We start from the raw sequence: 18,743 nt of genomic DNA on the forward strand, positions 1-18,743 counted from the left end.
TCAGGGCAGTGAAAGAGAGAGAGAGAGAGAGACATCTGTACTGCATTGTGAGAGCTCTAGTAATATGCCGTGACAATCCAAGCCACGAAGGAGTGCACAGTTGCGGCAGTGGAAACCTGTGCGACACACGCATATAGTACACATACAAAAAAACTATACTTTCTTCACTTTCCAGTTCTCTGTGAGGTTATATTAAAGCCCCCGTGGTGAAAATCAAGTTTTTAATATGTCTATGTGGTGTTTTTAATATGCTTTAAGACAAACCATGTGTAAATTTATAAGTCAACTCCATTGCTGAGTATTTTCTCCTTAGAACTGCAGTGAGCCAAAGGCAGTCTCAAAAACGCAGTTGGAAATAATATTTTGCAGTGTTTCCGACGTCACAAACTACCTCGTAACCAATCACGTCGACGTGCGATCATCAAGGAGTGGATCACTGAGCTGGTGTGAGTGAGTGGAGGCGGGGCTAATTAGCATTTTCTTTCTACTTCAATGTTTAATTCAATGATTCTTTGTAATTCTTTGTGAAATTTAATAGCATTTTCTTTTCAGTGTTCAAATACACCTAAATCAAATATTTACACTTTTTTCATACCTAATTAATTTCATAAAATGATTGATACCCATAATCTGTGATTATAACTACATCGGTGTCATAATAAGTGATATTTCGGACACATTGACTTGCATGCGAACAGGTAAAACTGCACAGAGAGAGGGAGAGAGGGGGAGCGTAAGAGGGAGAGGGAAAGAGAGAGAGAGAGAGAGGGGGAGGGAGGGAGCAGCATGAGTGGAGAGAATCAGCAGTCAGAAAAGAGAAAGGAGAGAGAGGAGGAGAGAATGTATGGTGAAAGGCTAGCACTTCCTTGCTTGTATCCAGGGCCTTTGTGAATAAACCATGGGATGTATCGGCTCCCGAACCCTCAGTAAGACCCTCTTCTTTTCTTCTACTTTCTGACTCGGTGCACATGAATGGGGGGTACTAAGTGTGAGGGGTAATTATCGTGCCGGGAAGGGGGTTTGCTGGTGTGTGGCTGGCGATTTTCGCTCCACGTTTGAGATGTGTGAAACGAATTTGGCTGGTGGAGGGTAACGTTAAACATCCGAGCTGTCACATTGTGCGTTCGCTGGCGTGTGGCGGCTTGCATGTGTGTTTTTGTGTGTGTGTGTGTGTGTGTGTGTGTGTGTGTGTGGATTCCAACCCTCATCTTTTGATTTATGCTACTGCAAGGTCTCTGTGTGTGGGAGGCAGAGATGATGGAGCGATGAAATGCAGTGTTAGAGCTTGTTTACGCCGATTAAAGAGAGTGAAAATTTCTATTGTTGGAGATGCTCTCATAGTATCGTGTTGCACATTGAAATCAGATTGAAAGTGAGAGGGAGAGATGGGAAACATGCTGAATTTCATTGCAGTGAGAGGGAGATGGAGAGAGGGATGGAGGGAGGGGTGATACATGCAGGAGAACTGAGAGAAATGTGTGAGGGAGAAGAGGGAATCAGGTTAGGACCATCCTGAATCCGAAACACACTTGACGAGATCAGTCCTAGCTGGACCGGTGGTACATTAAAGGGATAGTTTACAAAGAAATAAAAATTCTGTCATCATTTATTAACCCTTATGTCGTTCCATAACATAAAAGAAGGTATTTTGAGAAATATCTTAAATACTTGTCCATTGTCCATTCAATGGAAGTCTACGTAACCAAAACTGTTTGGCTTCAAAATATCTTCTTTTGTGTTCTGCAGAAGTAAGAAAGTCATACAGGTTTTGAACAACGTGATGGTGAGTAAATGATGACAGAATTTACATTTTTTGTGTGAACTAAGCCTTTAAATACACTTTAAATCGCGTTAAGGCATTCCTGAGGAGAATGGGTGATAAATGTAGGCTTGACATTTATAGAATCATTTATTTTCCACTTAGTATTTTCTACAGCCTGCAATAAATATGCTTTTAAACCAGATCACAGCATTGATTTGGTGCTTTTCCTTAAAAGGTTTGTGGCATCAGATTCTATTGTTATATTCTATTGTCTATTGTCTATTGTTGATAGAAAGTTTTTCAACAGCAACCATTCTTTTTTTTTGCTGTCCAAAAATTATAATCTAATATATGCTTATGACCTCAACTTTAATTCTTGTTATTTACTAAGTTTTTACTAATACTTTTACCTGGTCAGACTTATTGATGAGAGCAAGCAATATAGACAGCTTAATCATTCCTAAATTTGTCCAAAGTAACAAATATTATTATAAATATAAATAAATATATAATAATTGTATTTAATGATTGTTTATTTTATTTATTAATTGATTATTATTTGTTATATAATTTTTTTGATTAATTATTAATATTTTTTTTCGGTTCCTATTAATATGGGGATATGTACAAGCAAGAGGATACTCATAACTTTATTGTTTATGAATAAACTGAATATTAATATTATATATGATATTTTAGAATATTGTATCATATTAATAATATTATAATTTATTAATTGATCATGATTAAAGATATCCATATAATATGATTTAAATGTAACATATTTCTTATTAGGTTTTGATGAAGGGATACTTAAGCCTCATTGGTGGAGCTATAGTTGGGAAACACTGCTTTAGACACTTTATGACACAGTTATAGTGTCAGATGTATCATGGGAAGTGGTGCAGAACAAACTGACTTTGTCCCAGAACATGCACACGTTCAACATCAGCACTACAGTACATTAAATCTCAGATGCAGAAACTGTGTCAAACTTCTCTTGCTGGGCCACCTGCCTCACATCCACACTGAGAGAAGGAAAGAGGGAGCGAGAGGGAGTCAGGGGGAGGAACTGAAGAGAGGAGGGAGGGTTTGATAAATAGTGTTTATAACACAGCGCAGCACTAAAATGGAGGTCAACACGCTGTGCGGGAACGGTACAGATTCTGTGTTGAGGTACATAATCAAGAGCCGGAATCTGTTCAGTCAAACTATTCATGACATACTGTGAACCTCATCTGAATATATGGTTTTGTACCGTTACATAAAAGTGCTTTATCCACAAACATAAATGGGTCTACGGTAGCAAGAGAGGCTTCTCCATTACATTTGACTAAAAATCATAGATAATCTAACAACACATCTGTTATCATAACATAAATGAATATAATGCACCTATAATGCCCCTTTTTACAAGATGCTAAATAAGTCTCTGATGTCCTCTGAGTGTGTATGTGAAGTTTTAGCTCAAAATACCCCACAGATCATTTTTATAGCATGTTAAAATTGCCACTTTTTGAGGATGAGCAAAAAACAGCGTTTTTTTGTGTGTGTGTCCCTTTAAATGCAAATGAGTTGCTGCTCCCTGCCCCCTTTCAAGAAGAGGGTGGGGCTTCAAGAGCTCATGCTACAAGCAAACTAAAATTTCAGCGGTGTTCAGTTCGAACCAGAGTTGGACAATAATGCCTACAGAGCCAGAGAATTATGCTGCATGGAGATAGAATATGTATAGTTTAGTTTAATTACGGTAATAACTTATGTTGTCACCTTGCTTTTATCCACGACAAGCTTGTTGTCCGTAAATGCATGCCATTCCGTCCGAATGATGGCCAAAACTTTACTAATGAGTTTTATGAAGTATGATCACACAAAAGATGAAGCATCTGGTTTTCACTCCAGAAAATCAAAGTTAAGAGCTGAATAAAACAGTACAAGTAGTGTGCATTAAAGTCTTATCCATTTCTCCCTTTAATTATCATCAACATACACAGAGAATTACACAAAAACACTCGTTACAACTAACAGTAAAATATCTACCTTATGCCTTTTCAGTGGGGGCTTAATAAACTGGTAATCTTTGTATCCGTAAAACAACTCAGATGAACTGTAATAAAGTATGTAATATATATATATATATATATCAATGTATATTTTTCAGTTGTATTTGTGCTAAATACCTAAAACACCTAAAACATTTTGTGGTTTTAAAGTAGACTGAAGTAAATGTGTGCATGTCAGTTAAAGGTGAAGTATGTAATTTTAAAATGTTAAAATACTTAATCTTGTCCCAGCTTAAAAGGATAGTTCACCCAAAAATGAAAATGCTGTCATCATTTACTCTTCCTCAAGTTGTTCCAAACCTGTATGACTTTCTTTCTTCTGCTGAACACAAAAAAAAGATATTTTAAAGAAGGTTGATAATTAAACAGTTGCTGGTCCCCCTTGACTTCCATAGTATTTTTTTTCCTACTATGGAAGTCAATGGGGTCCATCAGTCGTTTGGTTACCGACTTTCTTCAAAATATTCTTTCCAATTCTCATCAATTCTTTTGTGTTCAGCAGAACAAAGAAAGTCATACAGGTTTGGAACAACTTGAGGAAGAGTAAATGATGACAGCATTTCCCTTTAATATGCTGAGACAACTTTACATTAACTAGCCTAACACAGCAACATTGGCTCATAAACCCTGGGGGTTTGTGGGGGAACTCTGGGGGATTTGTTATTTGATGTAAAACTAATAATAAATGTTTTCACTTTATTTTGATGGTCCTTTTTAACACATTCTGTTGACTATAAGTAACGTTGCACCTACATGTCTACTAACTGTGAGTGTTAGTCGAGTGTTAGTAGACTTATAGTTACTTATATAGATTGTCTGTTGGAGGAGCATCACAATAAAGAGTTAGCAGATATTAAGCAAACAGTCTACTAATACTCTAATGAGAGTTAGTTGACATGTAGTTGCAAAGTGACTTATAGTCTACAGAATGTTCAAAAGGGACCATCAAAATACTAAAATTATTTGTTGTCATGTGACCAAGGGGTTTCCTGACCAAAAAAAAAAGGGAATTGTGGTCCTAGAAATGTGGTCTTAAAAAACTGAAGCTTCTGGTGCTCAACATAAACATTCAAGAGGTGCTCTACAAAAACATACAAGACCAGACCAGAAACAAACACCCAAACCATGTGCTTACAACAAAAGACAAAAAATTGAGCATGAGTATCCAGATCCCGACACTGAACCGAAACCGAACCAGACAGCAGTGTCAGGATCCAGACACCAGACACCATTCTCCAAAGACTCAACACACCACATGAACGAGAGAGCGCACTGCCCGAAAACCACTTAAAGCTGCATGCGCAAACAGAGACAAGACAGTAGAATGCATGAGTGTCGGGATCCTGTCACCAAACTAAGAATCAAGACCAATCAAAGTGACAGGACCTTGACAATAAACAGCCTAGTAAACATCCTTGAGTGGTAAAAACTCTAATGTGATTTGAGTTGTATGCAGTATTTGAGTTATTGTGGATGTAGAAGCATTTTCTTTTTGGGAAACTATGAATTTAATTATAAATTTAGATTGTACTGGATTAGATCTTCATAAAGAGGCATTGGGTATAATTTTAAGAAGATAATTACATGAGTGTTTACACAGGTGCTTTAGTAATAACGGGGTAAAATCGTAACGAGTCGATAGAGTGTGTGGCTCTTCATACACGATTATTGGGTAGAGTAAAGCAGACAGTATACTACGAGACATCATCATCTGTATCAGTGTGTGCAGTGTAGGATTCTGGGTGTTTACCACTTTCTCTGTCCAGCTCTGTAGCCCAATATTGATTTGTAAAGTGAAACCTTGTGATATGAAGCCAGTGGACGCCATAAAAGACTGGACACACTCTCATCCTGGATCCTGCTGAGATCAATGTAGTAAATGATTCAAAACAAACAATCACATAGAGCTTAGTACTACGATAATGCAAATAAAGCTTCACAGTTTTGTTGCAGTAACAGATTTGGTGCAGAAATGTGTGGGCTAATGAGCTGCCTTGAAATGCATTTTCTTTTTTTTTTGCATCCATTATCACAGTCTCACCACAAAGGCTCAAAAGCAACAATCACTATTCATCATGGTACCAATAAATGAGTGTTTCATGCATTTATAAGATATGTGATCACACAAAAACGTTGTCCTGGGTGCTTATTGATTTCATAATTTAATGGCACAGCAGCATTTCAAACATGCAATTATCCTTGTAACAGAGAGCAATAACTTTTCATTACTTTGAAAGCTTGTTCAATTACTTTTTTGCATTAGTTTCTGCATCATCTCTGGCTCTAGTTTATTGTTATTCCTAAAATCACTTGACAGTATGTCTGTGTCACGGTTACGTTAGTTTCTTTGTATTTTAGTTTGGCTTACCCCATTTTTGTTTGCCTCAGTTCTTATTCATTGTTTGTTTCTACGGACACTCATTATGTTATGCACCTGTTTCGAATTTCGTTCATTAATATATTTAGGTCCTAAGTTTCCTCTGGTCCATTTCATCTTTGTATTACGTAGTAGTTATTTATATTGTTCCTGGTGTTCTTCAACATGTTCCTTTTGTGGATTTATTATTAAAGACTTTTCTTGAATCTCCATCATCGTGCGCTCATTACTACAGCCACAACACGTTACAGAATATACGGAAGCCCACAACAAAAATTAAAATGGACTTACCAGAAGTCCGCCTGCTCTGCCTAGAACAGGAGCAGCGTAACCTCGAGGACCACATGAGGGACTTCATAGACTTGCCGTGCCTCACCCACAACCCAGATCGCTTGCTTTGAGTCTTCTACTTCACAGCCTCAGTGAGCGATCCAAGACACACCTTCCTCTGGGGAATTTTGCTGTTTTTGTGGAGTGGGTGCTGGTGAACAACGGATCTCCGTTTACCATTTGCCCCGCTGAGCAGAACATCACCAGACCCAGAGCCCAGACTTCAGCCACGCCCACCACGGACCATGAGCTTGAGCCCACCGCAGACTGGGAGACTGAGCCCGCCACAAAGACAGCGCCGAAACTGAATACTGAGGCCATCTTCATCCCAGAGCCTGAGCCCCACAGAGAGTCTGACCAGGTGTGTGAGCCGGCAACATCGTCCTGTGAAGAGGGCATTTTAGTAGAGTACGAGGGCATGGGACGGAGACCCGCCCATACTCCTGCCACTAAGTTGCATCTGGCATCTGGGAATTATTTTGAGGATTTGGAAGAGGATATCCCCATAGTCTCCTGTCGCCACTGACTTCGCCCAGCTCCAAGTCTCCTGTTTCTCTGCTGGTCCTGCCCAGCTCCTCTACCAAAGACAGCCAGTTCTTTGGCCCGACTCCGCTGGCTCTATTCAGTTCCTCAGCTCCCCCTCTGCTGTGTGGATCTGCCTCGCGTCTTCCGGTCTCCAGCTCTGCCTTGGCAAGGGGATCCCAAGGCTCCCCCTCCAGCTGCTGAGTCCATCACTCCACCTCGGCCCGTCTACCAGTCAGCTCCACTTTGGCTCCTCTTTCCCTCAGCTCCACCTGGGACCGTCGTCCTCACAGCTCACAGCTCCACCTCATCTCTCCGACTCCGCCTTGGTCAGTCATCTTTCTTTCTCTCCCTCCACCCCTTTGGCTCAGTCTTCCCTCCGGCTCCGCTTTGGTTCTCAGTCCCTCCGGCTCCGGATCATCCTCTAGCACCCTGGCTCCAATTTAGATGCTCTTGATTCTCCGGTGTCGCTTGGTCTCATCACCTCTTCGGCTCCGCCTGGGTCTCCACCTCCATCAGCTCCGTCTCAGTCTGTCGTCCCTCTGGTTCTGTCTGCCAAGTCTCCACCATGGCTCCTCCCTCCCTCGACTCCGCTGTGGGTCTTCATCCTGGCTGTCTTTTAGGTCACAGACATCCTCCCTCTGTCATACCCTCCCTGGCTCCTTCCTCCATCATCTTCACTGTGGCATTTCCCTCTGCCATCCCCTCTTTGGTTTCGTCCTTCTCCAGCTCCACGTCCTCCACTGAAACCCCCTCCGTTCTCTGTTGAGACGAGGATGCGCCTTCCAGGAGTTCTTCTTCATTGTTTGTTTCTATAGACGCTGATTATTTTATGTACCTGTTTCGAAATTCCGTTCATTAGCCTTCTTGTGTATTTAAGACTTTATACTCCTCTGTTCAATATTATGTGTCGTCTTTGTATCATATGGTTGTTATTTATATTACGTATATTACTGATGTTTAAATTACTTCTATGTGTTCCCTTTGTGGGTTTATTATTAAAGACTGTTTCTTGAATTTCCGTCGTCGTGCTCTCATTACTACAGCCACAACCCATTACAGTCTGGTTTGCTCTTTGACATCAAATAAGTGTTTTTGCTTAAACTTTCTCCGATATCCGCTAAATAATTTTGCATATCCTCAGTTGTGACCCAGATGTCAGGCCCTAAGGCTGGAATCACACTGGAAAGGTGCTTTATAAAAAAAACTGAATCAGGCTAAAAAAAAAAAACCCACATTCCTCCCTCTGTTCCTCGCTCTTTTACTCAAAACATTTTAGTCAAAAGCCATTTAGATCTAGCCTGGTCCTACCAGACTCTCGTACATTTTAATTGTACAGAGAGTCTGGCCACTCTCCATTGACAAGCGTTAACTTCCTTTAAGACGGGTACTCTGTTGAAGTTTAAAACTATTGGATCTGCCCAGAGCCACTCTGGATCTGCCATAACCAATCGCTAACCTTTGGTCGTGACGTAACCCTACAACTCAAAGTTCATTTAGTGGAAAATGGCGTCCTTTAATGACATTCATAGATGTTATTCCACGTTGTAGACAACAAAGCCGTTTTCTTGACACTAAAAACAAACAATTTGGAAGGAAAAGACTAAATATAAATGGAATCAGTACACAAAATGATTAATAAAAAAATGTGTGCTCTTTTCCATCGCAGATCTGTGGCGAAAGGACTAGTGCCGGTGTTCTGTGCTACCAGCATAACATTCATGTGGTGTGATGTGGCTTGAGGCTTTATTAATGTACAAGCCTACCCCAAACCCTAACCCTACCCTTAAAACAATACAAGTATTGTGCTGGTAGTGCAATCTGATAGGTAGCATTTTTCGTCAAGACATCGGTCTGTCTGGGTTCAGGAAACCATTCAACCAATTTTACATGTGGAGTGAAACAGGGTATTTAGCAAGAAAGGTTTTTATTTATTTATGAGGAACTGATTCAGAATCAATTCAGAGTTAGAATGTGGGTTTGATAAAGCAGTGCTTTGGCTTTTGGTTAAAGTGATAGTTCAGTCAAAAATGAAAATTCTGTCATCATTTACAGTACGTATACTTTCTGGTCATTCCAAACCTGGAATCTTCTTTCAAAAAAGAAGATATTTTGAAGAAACAAGATTGCTTGTAAGTCATACAAGTTTAGAACAATGAGTGTGAGTAAATTACGTCAGAAATTAAATTTTTGGGGGGGTGAACTATCCTTTTAACATTATCTAGTAGTCTGTGCAAGTGACATCAGTGGAAAAGGAAAGTTATTTCAGAGGAAGATGGATCAATGAATCACACAATATCATTAAGAAAATAAATGGTGCAAATTTTGGTTTAATGTTATATCAGTTCAAACAACAAAAGCCTGCACAGAACCAATACGTTTGAACCATTAGATACCTGAGACTTTAATGTATGGATGAGCAGGGCTGAGTGAGCGAGGGCTGTTGTGCATCTGGCAGGTACGCTCAGCAGTTTCTGAACTCAGTGCAGCATGCCGTGGGCTTTGGCACGAGTCTGCAGCGAGAGCTTCATAATGATCCCCTTGCTGCTGTGTCTCCAGCTGCCTGACTCAGCAAATAATAAAGCAAATAACACACGCACACATTCAAAACTCAGAATATGCATTGTATTAAAATGTTCACTATTGTAAATAAGTGAATAATTGTGTGACTCGGCCATGGCGCTTAAGTCACTGGTCATGTAGTAATGTCATACTTGACATGCAGAGTGTGGTTTATTCCCAGGACAAAACTCTCTGCAAGAGTGGCATTGTTCCTTGGGGAGTGTTATGAATCCTGACTGGGTTTGCATGTATGCGTAAAGAGCAGGATATTATATTAACCCTGTAAAGTCTGACTTGAAATAATAGTCAGAATTATCATATATATTTGTTTTAATATATGATACACCTGGCTTTTATGGCTAATATAGTGAGGAAAAACAAAGCTCAATTTTATTCAAAAATATAGCTATTTACAAAAAAAATTCATTTGTTACTTCCTATCTTCCAATAATATGTCATAGTAAGATGATATTTAAATGCTTAGTCAGAGTGTACATAAACATATGATGCAATACAATGATGATTGAGAATTGTGTAGTTGCTTTGGTCCAGTAAGTTTTCATCTTAAAATATTAATAACAATATAAAAGTTAATCTGCTAACACTTTACAATAAGGTCTCATTTGTTAACATTAGTTAATATATTAACATGAACAATGAGCAATACATTTGTTACAGTATTTATTAATTAAATTAAATGTGGAAATTAACATTAACTAATTAATAAGTTTAATAAATGCTGTATCAGTATTGTTCATTCTTATTTCATGTTAACTAAAGCAGTTAGGCTAACTAATGAAACCTTTTTGTATTGTGTTACTGTTATACTTTATAAGGTGGACATTTTTACAATTATATTAAAAGGCCTTTTACTTGATAAAAAAGTATAAAAGATCAATCAGAGGACAGAAGGCATCTACTGCAGTAGATTGTGTACAACAGATTTTTCAGCAAAGTTTTGAACATATTGATAATTATATAATTTAATGTTTTATATCGAATACGGTATGATAGGCTTTATATGGTAAATTACAGGATTTTTCTAAGCCATTAATTAAATTTTACCTGTTTTTTAGGTTAATATTGCTGACTTTTCACTTTACGGTAACATATAGCTTTAGAGGCAATCTACATTTGTGAGTGTAGGAAATAAAATCATTTTTGGCATGTCCTGATGAAGCCATGAAAGTAAGCATGAAACGCCCTTCACAGCCCAATAGCTTCTGCCATGTGGATTTTCAACTAGAATATATATATTGGGCAGAACTTTTCTCCATTGTGAATTGATTGGATTGTGTAAAGCGTGAATGGAGCCAGGTGGATGGGGTGGAAAATAAGAAGGATTCTTTGTCATGTGCACTGATAAATCAGCAAAACACTTCAAAAATGTACAATTTTTTTTACATAAATTCGTGATTTCTTCACCCAAACTACCCCGCAACTGATTCTAAAGATTTCATTGTTCATCTCATCCACAGTGGTGATTACCTGCACAAGGCTGAAACAAATACTAACCCCTAATCACGCTCAATAAATTGACATTTGGAGGTCTCTGATAAAACGTGGTTACTGAAATAAAGTGAAGAGTCTAGTATTTGACTGTGATCTCAACATGCCTTACACCTTAAGGGTCAACCACCCACCCTTATGTAGAATGAAATTGCTTTTATTTCTCTCTCTTTTTTTTTAATCCTCTTAACTCCATGTGAGAGCAAATATTTTGCGCAACAATTGTAAACTAAAGCAATCAGCCCCAAGAAGTCATGGTTTACAGTGAATTTAGAACAGCGTTGTTCTAAACAACGTGGAGTGCCTAAACCCCCCTTAGCTGTTCTAAATCACAGCTTCACTGGGCTTATTGCTTTTATAAAACGGTTATTCCACATACCTGGCAAGATATTATAAAATAAATACACAGGCACAAAAATGTAATGCTATTGATAAAAAATATTATTCTTCCGCCAAGCAATGTAGTTCTTCAGAAGCGGAGAAACACACAGACACTGCAACACAAACTCATGGCGCGGAAATACTGATGTAATGCGGTCATCGTAAATTCATAAATTTACATCATAAATCTATTTGTACTAAAATACACATATCTGAATTGTTTGGAGTTACTTTCTGTTACTTTACTTATTTCTGCTATAATTATGACAAAGCTGCTTGTTATAAAAAAAATGTATAGAGAAACTAGAAAACAAGCAGAAACCATAGTTATTGCGCAAGAAAAAAAAACATGATTTCTTAATTTTATGTATAATTTTAGTTTGATTTTTTTAAAGTATTAATAATCATACATTCTTATATTGATATATTGGCTCGAATTGATACAGCAAAACCGACGCCGTCATTACTGTCCGTATCACTGTGTATACAAGCGCTGAGGAAGCCTCTGGAGCTGAAATTCAGATATGTTAATGGAAGTTTTCTTTCTGACATGCGCTGTAAGCGGTAGACCAATCACAACAGACTGGGCCATCTGACCTATCAGAGCAGAGTATCTCAGAAAGGAGGGGTTTGGAGAGACTGGATACTTTTTCGAGCCGTTTCAGACACTGCAAAAAAAGAGGAGCTGTATATTATGATAAAATCAAAGTGTTTTTTGACCTTACTAAATTAGAACCTTTAAAATAGCATAATATAATTTTATTTTATTTTATTATATTTACCTAAATCATAACACATAAAAAAATAATGCTTGTTTGAACTAACTCAAGCACTCATTTTACATTCAGAAAAATAATAGGCAACAGTGAGTGGCTTTTAACACATCTCTCGCCTCCATTTGGTTCGACTGTATGGCATTGGCATCTGTGATATCATGTTACTAAGGGACACCCACCTAATGATATATGATTACTATGAGCTCTCTCTCTCTCATAGACACACGAAACTAGCCTAACTTTTATATTGTTGTCAGCATTGAATAACAATGCCCTTACAAAAGAAGCAGGACTTAAAGGGATAGTTCACCCAAAAATTTAAACTAGCCCATGATTTACTCACCCTCAAGTCATCATAGTATGGCATTCTTCTTTCACACGAATACAATCAGAGTTATATAAAAAAAATGTCCTGGCTCTTCCAAGCTTTATAATGGCAGTGAATGGTTGTTTCTGTTTTGAAGTACATAAAAGTGCATCAATCCATCATAAAAGTGCTCCACACTGCTCCGGGAGGTTAATAAAGGCCTTCTGAAGCTTGTGTAAGAAAAATATTCATATTTAAAACTTTATAAAGTAAAATAACTAGCTATTTCCAATGTCACAAGTTGCGAAAATTTGACTGCGTATGCCGGAAGCTACAATTTTACTTTGTAACATGTTAAATATGTATATTTTTTCTTACACAAACTCATCGCTTCGCTTCAGGCCTTTATTAACTCCTGGAGACGTGTGGAGCTCTTTTATGATGGATAGATGCCCTTTTATGAACTTCAAAACAGGAACAACCATTCACTGCCATTATAAAGCTTGAAAGAGCCAGGACATTTTTTAATATAACTCTGATTGTATTCGTCTACACTTAGGATGGCTTGAGGGTGAGTAAATCATGGGGTAATGAGTTCCTCAAAAGGAGACTCCAGTATTCCCACATCACTGAGAGCTGCAGTGATCTTCTGCAGTCACACATGCATCACGTGAACGACTGCAATATGTTGGTAAAAGAAATAGATGAATCGTTGTGCAGAAACAGAGCCTGCTGCAGACAGACAGATGGACATTAATTACACAGGGTCACACACACCCTTCACATGGGTCGCGTGAGAAAGCTGATCATCATCAGCAACAACATGCAGTGCACGAGCACAGCATACATGCAGCCATGAGCAGCTGCTTTCTCTCTCCAACGTTGAAATGAGCCGACAGTCCCATGTTGAAGGAATTCCTCAGTCTTTCTTCCCTTCGGGGATATTCATAGATAGGCAGAGGCGGATAGCGTCTCTCTTTGCCGCGGTTGTCATAATAACTACAGCTGCAGGAGATGCGTTGTGGCTGATGCGGGTCCTTCGTTCCGCACGGCCGCGCTTCTCTCTCTCTCTCTCTCTCTCTCTCTATCTCTCTCTCTCGCATAGCCGCTCCATGGTTTGGCCGCAGGGGAGGTATCAGAGAAAAGAAAAGCATTGGGGAAAACGAGCTGGCAAATCGTACAGGATCATGTGCTCGCATGTTATTGCTCCATAGTTGCAGATTTCATTGATTGATTTAAATAATCCCAAAATGTATCTTAGGCGATAAACTAAGAAATAGAGGGAAAGAATGAGTTTTGGATGTCAGTTAATGCATGAGTGGGAATTTGTTGAAGTAATGAGGGAATGTTTTCGATTGGATATCATTAGCAATGGCAGACCTCAAGCAATGGTGTTGTTGATAGGTAATACTAGGAATCCCAGTGGAGGTTTGTAAACTGAGAATATAGAAAGCAAATTACCAGTTTAATTGATTTGTTTAAGGTCTGGCTATGGTTGTTATGGAAGAAAAGGATCCTGTTATGTATAATTTATTGCGGACCATTCACTTCTAATGCAGAAGAGCTGAAAATACAAGTGCATGAGAAGCTTCATCTTTCGCTGTGTGTACGGAAGTTATAGGTGAACTTTGAGAAGGATGTAAACATAACAGATTGATTTCTTGGCTCAATGCAAAAGAAAACAAATTAGTAAAGTATTGTGTACTGTTGTGGAAAAGTGTAGCATATTTAACATTTAGAATTCATTTTAGTATGATTTTATTAGAATTATGAGTTTCTTTGGCAACACTATAAGCCAAAATGAATCTGCACAGTCACAGCTCTCTACAGTCTACAGTGGTCACTTGGTAGTCGGAGCTCTCAGAAAATATAGATCTACAAAGATTTAAAAGAATCTTGTAATTATGGTAATTCCGGCATGGCATGAACACACCTTTAACATTATTGACACAGACAGCAGTGGGTTTATTAAGCCTGGTTTATACTCGACGCGTCCGCACGAGCGCGAAGGTGCGCGCGGCAAAAATGACGTCATTGCGGTGTGGGCGGTCGTGCGCGTTGGGTTCGCAAGACCCAATTTCGCCTGGCGGTGTGCGCGACATTTTTTGTAACAACGCGCGCGGCGCCGCATCCGAAGATGAACGACTTCGAGCCGAATCTGGCCGAGCTCGAACTTCTCACCACACCGGCACCCAGTTTGCACGTCTTTATGAGTTGCTTACATTTAAAAAATGAGCATACAATAGCATACAAAGTATTTTTTCATTAACATAAAGGTCCATGTTTAATAAAAATGTTCACGAAACTTAATAAAATGTTAGTGAAATTAGAAAATATGTAAGAGATCGTTAATTTAGTTATGTTGTATACACATTCTCATATCCATATATTTTGTTTTATTGTCACGAGTAATAATCTCAGGGTTTACTGGGTTTTACATGATTCTTTTTGTAGTGTGGTATTGGTAGTGGTGTACTAAAATAAACATTGTCACGTGTGTATAGCTTTCTTCTTCTCACGCTGATTCCTGATGGTTTAGAGGACAATTACTCGAGTCGCCCCCTATCGTTTCAAAGAATAGTACAACGGCGAGCGCGTCAAGTATAAACGCCTCGTCCGTTTGAGGAGGTGCGCGCGCAGTCTGCGGAGACTCGCGCTGCGGAGCCAGGCGAAAGTATAAACAAGGCTTTAGGCTGCTGTCACTTTAAGATCTGTAAACTGATACACATCCAATTTTCCACCAACTGTTTATGTGAATATTTCACAAGATAGGCATTTTGACATAATTGTGTGTGTCAGCAAAAGTACAGCTTTAATTTATTTTTTATGGCCTATTTGTGCTTAATAACTCTTTTTTAACAGCATGCATGTCCAGCATGATGCCCTATTTATTCATGCATGTTTCCTTATCACTCTAAAGTGTCAATAACTTTAAAGTTGGTATAAAACGGAAGTTGTGATAGTATTTTTTTCTTTATTGTGATGTATATTCAAATAAACAGCTTCTCAAAAAAAAAAAAAAAAAATGTAGGGCAGGACTTGATTTTGTCCATCAGGAATTGACTGGATTGTGGTTTGCTATTGCTGTGGTCTCGTGTGTGACAGCCCATCTGAAAATAGACGAGATGTTGCTGCAAGTGGGAGGAGAAGATATTTCAACGAAATATTATTGATTAAATATTATAGATACATGAATTAGAGAAATCATTTATAATAAACAATGCAATATTCAATAAAAAAATAGTCAATTATGATTTAATGGTGACTGTGCAACACAGATAAATATACTGCGATATAAACAATATAGCAAAATCTCTAAGGATAGACACTTTATATCATCACCCTGAGATATATTGTCAGACCGCTTAGCCCTAATGGGACTTTTCACAATATGCAATGTTTCAAAGCAGCTTTACAGACAGTCATACTGTAATTGTAATAGTTTAAGACACTCACTGGTCGGTCATTAGACTGCACATAGTGATGGCTAGAAGCAAGTCTTGTGGGGTGTTTCCGGTAAGTGGTGCAAGCAATGACAACCGGTGAACCCACTAACCTGCAAATCCAGCTGTATGACCTTGTAAACATGAAAAGTAAGCCAATCAGATTAGAGCCTGCCAGATCAAGAAATTTCTTTCCAGTTTTGGGTGAAACATAGCAGACGGCTTATACTTTTCACCAGGTTAATGATAAAATGTGCAAAAAAGGTCCCATAGTCTTATATTGAATTGATATCAACCACTCACAACTCCTCAACAACCACTCAGAATGCCCAAACAACCACACACAAAAATCCCTTCAGAAAACCCTAGCAAACACCACTCAGGGTTCATTTCCATGATTTAATGGAATAAAATGGAATTTGATGGAAGAGATGGAATGATTTAAATTGGTTTAGCCATACATATAAAAGAGAGTGGAGGCATGTTTCTCTACAGTACTGTTTATGTGATTGTATAATTTGTACCTTTGTTATCCTATTTCAGGATTCTCCGTCCAGTGCCGACATTCAGTAAAGCAGCTTACTAAAATACACATTGTGCCAGGAAACCTGAAAATTGCTCAGTAAGCTGCAAGTTCCAACTCTGTTTGGCATGATTAAAAAAATTTAACACGGAAGCTTAGAGAGATTTACAAAACCTCAACCTGAACACAGTGAAAACAAAACAGAATATTTCTTGCAACCGATGGATGTGATTGTGGTGGCATTGTGAATCCACAACAAATGTATGGCATATGGCTGATATTATTGTGAGTAATTCAAATCCCAGTTTGCAATGCTCACGAATACAAAAGTGTAAATGCAGTCACTTTTGTTTAGTCTTAGCTGAGCTTTAGGGCCATTACAATGTGAGAGAAATATGTGTATAAAGTGTATGACGTGTTAATCCTGGCTAAATGAATCCCAAACGCGTGTTACTATGTGTGTGTGTGTGTGTGTGTGTGTCCGTGCTTGTATTGTTATCCAGGGCACACATTGCCTTGGGCACCTTAAGATTTACATCAAGAAAATATGTTTTATCTGAAAGAGGTGATTAATTCAATGGACAGGTGAAAGGTCAAAGGTCAGAAGTCAAGGAGGAACCAGAAAATCACAATCGCTATGTAACGAGGATGACATGAATAGGGATTAAGTGCTAAGAGGAGACGAAAGAGAGCTACTACACAGCCCTGCAGCGTCAACAGGCTCACAATGAATATTAAAGGGGTGGTATAATGCCCTTTTCACAAGATGTAAAATAAGTCTCTGATGTCCCCCGAGTGTAAGTTTTAGCTCAAAATACCCAACAGATATTTTTATATATCATGTTAAAGTTGTCACTTTTTGAGGGTGAGCAAAAACTTACCGTTTTTGTGTCTGTCCCTTTAAATGCAAATGAGCTGCTTCTCCCAGCACAGAGGGCGGAGCTACAACAGTTTGTGTCATTTTACCTCACACAGACATGCACTGAAAATTTCAAAAACTTTTAGCCTTTTATGTTCAAACCGGAGTCAGACAATGATAGAGAGACTCTAGAAGAGTGACAACATGTAGAATGCAACAGGACATTTCTGAATCATTAGTTGATGAATTTATGTAGCTGATGTGAAGTTAACTATCTTCTAGTCGTTGATTAGCATATTCTGTCATCATAATCTATAAATCGCGTTCCTGGGGGCGGGGTTTATGTAAATTTTAGGGTTAGTGATGTCACTAACCTGGGAGGAATGTTGTGTAGTCCCAACCAGTCGTTTGTTGTAGTCCTTAAAAAGCAATTTCTTTAAAAGCAAATATCTTCCTTTGCTTTGAACTTTGAGCGTTGTAACTTTGCAGATGTTGTTTATGCTTACACAGCAACATTACACACTAACTAAAGTTAGAAAAGTGAAATCATAAACAACCACCCCTTTAATGCTTACATTTCTGTGGTTTTGGTGAATTATAAAGAGTCATCAGGACTGTACCATGGGAGTTTAGTTATTCAGACATCCAGGTTACAAAACAATGGGACAAAAAGTGATAGAATCATCAACCTGGTTCAGTGCAGGTTAGCTGAGTTCATCCAAGGTCATTAAGGGCATCTGACACATTCACAGCTTGAACTGAATTGGCTGCTGTATTCTAGGATACTTGAGTGAATAAAGACAATTAGACACTGCAGTACCCTATTATCATTTCTTCAACTTTAGTGACATTTATTATAGTTGCCAGGCATTATCAAATCAGTCATATGGTCAGAGTTGTTTAGTGCGTTTATCTCCAAATAGCATTTGAGTTAGATCAATTAATGGCATCTCATCAGGGGTTAAATTGTATTATAAAAAGAAAAAAAAAAATCTATTTCATTGTCAATGTATTCAATTTCCTGTATGCTAGAGTCTCTCTGTTTGATCCAGTACACACATTCCATCTCCATTTTGATGAAAGTCCAGTCTGCCTCAGAGCTTAAACAGAATGGTGACAATATTTCTCACAGTTGGGACTTTATTTATCAAAATTGTGATTTCATATCTCCCAGTGTGCATTGTCTCTAACAAAGCGACTTTAGTTCACAATTGCAACTATGTTTCTAGGAATTTCATATTTACTTCTTGCATGTGACTATCTCAGAATTTAGACTTTTTTATTGTTTCTTTATTCCTCACAGTTGCTAACTTATATCTAAAAACCTCACTG

The 18,743-nt window shown here is 38.4% G+C and overlaps 1 protein-coding gene across 5 annotated transcripts in view; it reads left to right on the top strand.

Moving 5' to 3' along the window:
* The first annotated feature begins 805 nt into the window (after positions 1–805).
* Positions 806–18,743, top strand: part of fam131bb (family with sequence similarity 131 member Bb) — a 48,300-nt gene continuing 30,362 nt past the window's right edge. For 2 of the 5 annotated variants that reach the window (XM_084089533.1, XM_084089536.1), the window contains exon 1: positions 814–926. In XM_084089533.1, coding sequence (XP_083945659.1) covers positions 899–926 — 28 coding nt within the window. In that variant the 5' untranslated portion in view covers positions 814–898. Of the gene's footprint in view, positions 927–18,743 lie in introns of all 5 variants that reach the window. The other 3 variants (XM_084089532.1, XM_084089535.1, XM_084089534.1) reach the window with 3 other exon arrangements.

Source organism: Abramis brama, assembly GCF_963993115.1.
Source record: "Abramis brama genome assembly, chromosome: 17".
In the NCBI taxonomy this organism is placed as follows: Eukaryota; Metazoa; Chordata; class Actinopteri; order Cypriniformes; family Leuciscidae; genus Abramis; species Abramis brama.